The sequence below is a fragment of the Bubalus bubalis genome, chromosome 18 (assembly GCF_019923935.1).
Source record: "Bubalus bubalis isolate 160015118507 breed Murrah chromosome 18, NDDB_SH_1, whole genome shotgun sequence".
Taxonomy (NCBI): domain Eukaryota; kingdom Metazoa; phylum Chordata; class Mammalia; order Artiodactyla; family Bovidae; genus Bubalus; species Bubalus bubalis.
The window spans coordinates 57,678,672-57,686,551 of record NC_059174.1 but is presented as its reverse complement, the minus strand read 5'-3'; the positions used below and the strand labels follow the sequence as shown (position 1 = coordinate 57,686,551).

The 7,880-nt window shown below is 39.4% G+C and overlaps 1 protein-coding gene across 1 annotated transcript; it reads right to left on the bottom strand.

The window, feature by feature from the left end:
• Window positions 1-2,980: 2,980 nt before the first annotated feature.
• Window positions 2,981-3,987, bottom strand: LOC123330280 (vomeronasal type-1 receptor 4-like). The gene has a single exon (XM_044931453.2). The coding sequence runs from the start codon at window positions 3,932-3,934 to the stop codon at window positions 2,981-2,983; it is 954 nt and encodes a 317-aa protein (XP_044787388.1). The 5' UTR covers window positions 3,935-3,987.
• Between the last annotated feature and the right edge of the window lie 3,893 nt (window positions 3,988-7,880).

Sequence of the window (7,880 nt, the reverse complement as noted above, 5' to 3'; positions counted from 1 at the left end):
TGATGTGTGGATCACAATAAACTGTGAAAAATTCTGAAAGAGGTGGGAATACCAGACCACCTGACCTGCCTCTTGAGAAACCTATATGCCGATCAGGAAGCAACACTTAGAACTGTACATGGAGCAACAGACTGGTTCCAAATAGAAAAAGGACTACGTCAAGGCTGTATATTGTCACTCTGCTTATTTAACTTATATGTAGAGTACATCATGAGAAACGTTGGGCTGCAGGAAGCACAAGCTGGAATCAAGATTTGTGGGAGAAATACCAATAACCTCAGATATGCAGATGACACCACCCTTATGGCAGAAAGTGAAGAGGAACTAAAAAGCCTCTTGATGAAAGTGAAAGAGGAGAGTGAAAAAGTTGGCTTACAGCTCAACATTCAGAAAACTAAGATCATGGCATCCAGTCCCATCACTTCATGGCAAATAGATGGGGAAACAGTAGAAACAGTGGCTTCCTTTATTTGGGGGGCGGCGGGGGGCTCCAAAATCACTGCAGATGGGATTGCAGCCATGAAATTAAAAGATGCTTACTCCTTAGAAGGAAAGTTATGACCAACCTAGATAGCATATTCAAAAGCAGATACATGACTTTGTCCACAAAGGTCTGTCTAGTCAAGGTTATGGTTTTTCCAGTAGTCACGTATGGATGTGAGCGTTGGACTATAAAGAAAGCTGAGCGCCGAAGAATTGATGCTTTTGAACTGTGGTGTTGGAGAAGACTCTTGAGAGTCCCTTGACTGCAAGGAGATCCAACCAGTCCATCCTAAAGGAAATCAGTCTTTAATATTCATTGGAAGGACTGATGTTGAAGCTGAAACTCCAATACTTTGGCCACCTTCTGTGAAGGGCTGACTCATTTGAAAAGACGGTGATGCTGGGAAACATTGAAGGCGAGAGGAGAAGGGGACGACAGAGGATGAGATGGTTGGATGGCATCATCGACTCAATGGACATGAGTCTGAGTGAACTCCGGGAGTTGGTGATGGACAGGGAGGCCTGGTGTACTGCAGTTCATAGGGTCGCAAAGAGTCGGACACGACTGAGCAACTGAACTGAACTGAACTGAATCAAAAACCTCCCAGAAAACAATGTCCAGGGCCTGAGGGTGTCACATGTGATCCTATGAAACATTTTTAAAAATAAAATCTATCCTTCCTAAACTATTCCAAAAAATTAAAGAGGAAGAGAACACTCTGAAATTTATTCTATCAGGCTATCTTTACATTGATATCAGTACTATAAAGAGACACTACAGAAAATTACAGATCATTTTCTTGATGAATATGGTTGAAAAAATTTTCAACAAAATATTAGCAGACAGAATTCAACAATTTATAAAAGGTATCATAAATGATTACCACGTAGCATTGTTCCAGAGATGCAAGGATGGTTAAAAATCCACAAGTCAATCCACGTGATACACCACATTGAAAAAAGGAAGATAAACACAAGATTGTGTCAATAGACATAGAAAAAGCATTGACAAAATCTAACATCCATTCATGGTAAATACTCTCAGAAAAATGAGCGTAGAGAAAATACATCTCCACATAATAAAGGCAAACCCACAGAGGTGGATATCTGAAAGCTTTTTCCTCTAAAATCAGAACCAAGAGAAGGATGCTCACTCTTGCCACTCTGGTTTAACAATATTTGGACAAAAACGTAATGAGACATCCAATGCCTAAGAGAAGTAAAACTGTCACTACTATAGAGAAATGATACTTTCTATAGAAAACCCTAATGTCTCCACCAGAAAACTAATGAATTCAGTACACACACACAATGGAATATTCCTCACCCTTTAACAATAAAATTTTGCTGCTTCTAACATAGATGGACCTGGAAATCATTCTGTTTAGTCAATTAAGTCAGACAGAGAAAGATAAATACTGTGTATTATCCCTTGACATATGGAATCTAAAGCTAGTACAAATGGATGAAAATAATGATATAGAAAAAGACTCACATATAGAGAATAAACGAGTGCTCACCAGTGGAGAGAGAAAGTGGGAAGAGGTAGGACAGAGTAAAGATTTAGAAGTACACATTACTATTATAAAATAAATAAACTACAAGGACATACTTTACAGCACAGGGAATATAGCCAATAGTTCATAATAACTTTAAACAAAGTATAACCTATATATTGAACCACAATGTTGTACCTCTGCCACTACTATAATACTGTCAATCAACTATAATTCAATGACAAATTTGATGTAAAAGAAAAGCTATGCATTGTGATATGTGGTTGTAATGGTAGTCACATTACAATATTTATGTGTAACAAATTATTACATCTTACACTTAAAATTCACACAATGTTATATGTCAAACCTATTTCAGCTTTTTATCTGCTGAAATATAGTTTTCTTTTGGTGTGTTTTTTATTGTACTTCACTTCAAACTGCTCATTTCTACATGGAAATATTTTACTGTGCTAATCTCCCTGCAAAACTCTTTCTAATAAATACTGCCATCTCTCTTAACAATGTTAACTATACACTTGTAACTGGCTCTCAAATTCTTTCCTGATTTTACATTCGCATAGTAACCAGGGTATTCTTTACTCTGCGAGGACATTAATTTCTCCCATTTTATTTCTGACTACTGTACACACTGGTCCGTTTTCATATACACTTTTATCTATAATTCCATACCTATTCATTTGTAGGAAATTCGTTCTGGTAGACTGAAAGTAACACATTTGAACACTTTATAATATGCATATCATTTCAAGACTTGCTGTTTATTGCATAAATTTGTGAACTCCTTTTCTACAAGGAAACTTCAATGATATGATTTTTTTGAGTTATTCATATTTAATGACAATATATTTCCATTGGTCTTTGTATTGAAGAAGACATTTGGCATGTCTGGTATATTATCTTGAAATTCAAAATTTAAATTAGGATTCTGAGGGTGAATAAATGAGCTGGCAATGGCTCACTATAGAAATAAATAAAATTCACACTTTTCTCATAATAGTAGAGGACTTTGCATTTCTTTTCCAGGCAAAGTAGAGCCTGTGTACACTGGAGTCACGGCTCATGAGCAGAAAGGGGCTGACAGTTGGGAAGCACGCTGCTATGATTACAGTCATGTTCACAAAGAACCAGCTGGGCTGAACAAAAAGAGCCATAAGAACTTGAAAGATGGAGGAAAGAGCATAAAAGCAGACAAAGGTGCCCCCCAGGAGAAGGATGGTTTTAGTAGCCCTGGACTCAGGGGAGGACCTGGAGGAGGCATCGGTCCTACGAATGTGCTGGACCTGCTGCTTATGTCTGTACAGGATGAGAACCATGGAGCCTCCAGCCCAGAGCGTGAGCCCCAAACATAAAACATCAGGGAGTGATAGCAATGCTGCATACAAGGCGTCTTTGGTTTTTTTATTCTTCTGGTCAGTAAGAATATTAGAACAGCAGCCATAATCTCTTTCCTCTGTGATGTTATTGTGACTCCATTTGCCAGTTATATAGATGGGAAAAATGACATTTACCAGCATTTGCAGGATCCAACACAGGAAAATAGAGGGAACGGTGTACTTGGGAGCTGTTACTTTCAGCACTGCCCACCTGGAGTTCCAGGGACTGATTGCGATCACCTGAAAGACACTCAAGAGGCAGATGCTACCGATGGACACTCCCCTCCCCACTCTGTGCAGAAAGAAGAGAAGTTTGCAGCCAAAATCACTGCGGATCTGCTTCCACCCAAAGATTGCCATTGTCTGGGGGACCCCTTTACAGACCAGGACCAAGGAGTTGGCCACAATCAGGTGCTTAAGGATCAAATCTGTGGACCTTAACCTGTAACCCATGACGTGAAGGACGATATAACTGCAAAGGAGTGATAAATTCCCCAGGATTCCAATCACGGTCTGTGTTAAGATGATCATGCCTATTATGAAAAAGCTGCTGGCCATCCTCTCAGTTCACAGTCACTGGTACTTGTGAGTTAGAATGTCCTGCGTGGGAATATGAGGCGTGGGCTACATGCATAGTGTGAACTGCAATCCAATATCCTCCACTTAACAATAGTTCCCACTTGGAAATATTTGCTTCTTGTGTTTTCTGTTACCAGCAGCTTTAAAGGGTTCCATGTATAACATTTAAAGAGAACTAATATGTAAAGTTAATCACTGGAGATACTCATGTGATCACTTCTTCTTCTTCACAAATTTATTAAGCAGGAACTGAAGGGAACTTAGTCATACAGAGGAGTGTAACCTATACCCAGACAGGTTAAGTATTTGTCAAATCTGCTTCTTAATGCATAGTGAGGACTGAATCCCATTGGGCTACTCAAGACAGTGATTCGAGGAATTTCCCAGGTGCTTAAATGATTAAGACTCTGCCTTCCACCTCAGAGGGTTCAGATTCAATCCCTGGTCCAGGATCTAAGATTCCATGAACTTTGATGCATGGCCAAAGACAAAACAAAAAGAGTGCACTGATCATCAGCAATGCAAACAGCTAGTTAGATGTAAGCATACAATAAACCAGATCTATATTTGATTTTGATTTCACAACTATTGATTTTAGACCTGTGGTATTTTGTAATTTTCATATAACATGATTCCATTTATTTGTAAAGCTTTATTCTATGGTACCATGTATTCTGAATAGAGTCTTAGCATCTTAATACATGAACATCACTGCTGGCAGTAGAATACAGCAGGAACCTGCCTCAGGACAAGGCAATGTCATGAAGACGAGAATGCTTCACTGTGAGGATGGCAACAGAAAGACTCTTTGTTCCTATGACAGAAACACAACGGAAATAACATATATTATAGAAATGTTTGAATAATCATATGTAGGCAATAAACCTTAGGGCATAAAACACTAGCATGTGATAAAACAGTTTAAGACAAAACAAAATTATTATTGTCCAATCGTATACTGAACCAGTGTGTTATTGTCTGAGCCCTGTGAATAAATTAGCAATGAGTTAATATTTGCAATTGACATTACATACAAGACACAGAGGCAAAATTTAGCACTTGTGAAGCATGTATTCTTGTGACTTTCATAAACTGACATACTAGATTTCTTAGAATGTCAACAAATTGGTGTTGGTGTCTGATTCTGATCTGATCACTTACCCAGAATCTTGATATGCCTTTCTCTCACAGACTCTGCTGCTCAGACGAAAGTACAACGAACATACCTTCCAGCTGGCAGGACAAGGGCTTGGTGGGATGGTCATTATACCCAGGATGTGTGTGGGAGGGAGGCAGCCAGATCCTGATAAATGGCTTTGAGACGCTGTCCTCCCCTCCCCTCCTGTCAAAACTGCAATTATCATTTCACCTGCAGCAGCGATGGGAGTGCAGGCCTGGGAGCTGAGAACATTTCTGGAAACTTTTCTCTCAGCTGTTAATTACTGGAAACAATTACAAGTTTCTAGTTAGCACCCTTCAGAGACAACTGGCTGTACTTGACAGGTATTTTCTTTTCCATGATCCCTGAAGGTGATGGTCTCACGAGGAAGAAATGCTGAAATCATACACATTAGGGACTGACAAAAACCATTTGCATCCTTCTGGATGCTTCACTTCCCTGAGATGCATCTCTGTCCTAATACTAGTACTTTCCTCACCTTCAACCATTGAATGGAACCGTCAGTGAAAGTATTGGTAAAGAAATGGAATGAGACAAAATACCTGGGAAGTATATTCAAAGAGACAAAAAGAAAAGGAGGAACATCATCAAGAACTCATTATAGGACCCACTGGCACAACTTATATCAATCTAGACTCATTTTCATAATCCAAAGCCAATTATTATGGAAATTTGTAGGAAAATATGCTTTATTATTATTGACCCTGTGATCAGAATTGGGTGCAGAACAAATAAATAGAAAAAAGACAGAGGCTTTGAGAATAATTATAAAATACAAGCAACTAGATCTGAAGGCTTGATGATTTTATCAAGTACTTAATTCAGGGGCATCCTGGAGATGAAACAGTATGCCACTAAAAACCAGTGCATCAGTGCAAAATTAAGAGAAAATCTGAAATGCAAGTAGCAGGTTTCAAAAAAGCAAACACACTGACAACTTGATCATGTACTTCTAGCCTCCAGAACTGTGAAAAACTCTCTATGTGAAAAACTGTGAAAACTGTCTATGTTTAAACCTCCCAGGCTGTTGTATTTTATTAAGGCAGGCCTAAAATGTAATACAAACTGTAAGAGTCTGTCTTTGTGATCCTGGGACTTCCAAGGGTGATCCTGGAATTTATGTTGCAGAAAGTTTTGCCTATGTTCTCTTCCAGCAGTTTTATGGTGTCATGTCTTCTATTTAACTCTTGGAGCCTAGTTGAGTTTTTGTGTGTGTGTGTGTGTGTGTGGTGTGAGAGCGTGATTTGACTTCACGGATTTACATGAGGCTGTCCAGCTACCAGAGAGGAGTGCAGAAATAACTCTAGAAAGAACAAAGAGAAGGAGCCAAAGCGAAAACAAAGCCCAGTTGTGAATGTGACCAGTGCTGGAAGTCAAGTCCGATGCTGCAAAGAACAATATTGCATAGGAACCTGGAATGTTAGATCCATGAATCAAGGTACATTGGAAGTGGTCAAATAGGAGATGGGAGGAGTGATCATCGACATTTTAGGAATCAGTGAACTAAAATGGGCTGGAATGGGTGAATTTAATTCAGATGACCATTATATGTACTACTATGTGTGAGAATCCCTTAGAAAAAATGGAGTAACCCTCATAGTTAAAAAAAGAGTCCAAAATGCAGGATTTGACTGTAATTTCAAAAATGAAAGAATGATCTCTGTCCGTTTCCAAAGCAAAGCATTCAATATCACAGTAATCCAGGTCGATGCCCCAACCAGCAATGCTGAGGAAGCGGAAGTTGAACGGTTCTGTGAAGACGTACAAGACCTTCTAGAAGTAACATCAAAAAAAGACGTCCTTTTTATCATAGGGGACTGGAATACAAAAGTAGGAAATCAAGAGATACCTGGAGTAACAGGCAAGTTTGGCCCTGGAGTACAAAATGAAGTGGGGCAAAGGCTAACAGAATGTTGCCAAGACAACGCACTGGTCATAGCAAACACCCTATTTCAAGCCACAAGAGACAACGCTAGACCAGATGGACATCACCAGATGGTCAACACCAAAATCAGATTGATTATATTCTTTGCAGCCAAAGATGGAGAGGCTCTAAACAGTCAGCAAAAACAAGACCAGGAGCTGACTGTGGCTCATATCATGAACTCCTTATTGCCAAATGCAGGCCGAAATGGAAGAAAGTAGGGAAAACCACTAGACCATTCATGTATGAACTCAATCAAATCCCTGACAATTATACAGTGGAAGTGACAAACAGATTCAAGTGACTAGATCTGAGAGACAGAGTGCCTGAAGAACTGTGGACAGAGGTTGCTGACATTGTACAGGACGCAGTGTTCAACACCACCCCCAAGAAAAAGAAATGCAAAAAGATGAAGTGGTTGTCTGAGGAGGCCTTACAATTAGCTGAGAAAAAAAGAGATGATAAAGGAAAAGGAGAAAAGGAAAGATACACCCATCTGAATACAGACGTCCAGGGAATAACAAGGAGAGATAAGAAAGCCTGCCTCAGTGCTCAATGCAAAGACATAGAGGAAACCAATAGAATGAGAAAGATCAGATATCTCTTCAAGATAATTGGAGATACAAAGGGAACATTTCATGCAGAGATGGGCACAATAAAAGACTGAAATGGTATGGACCTACGAGAAGCAGAAGATATTAAGAAGAGGTGGCAAGAAGACACAGAAGACTATACAAAACAATCTCAGACCCAGATAACCATGATCGTGTGATCATTCACACTCACCTAGAGCCAGACATCCTGGAGTCTGAAGTCAAATG

Excerpts from the sequence above, each read along its gene's own strand:
- LOC123330280 (XM_044931453.2), bottom strand. The coding sequence starts at position 3,934 with ATGGCCAGCAGCTTTTTCATAATAGGCATGATCATCTTAACACAGACC.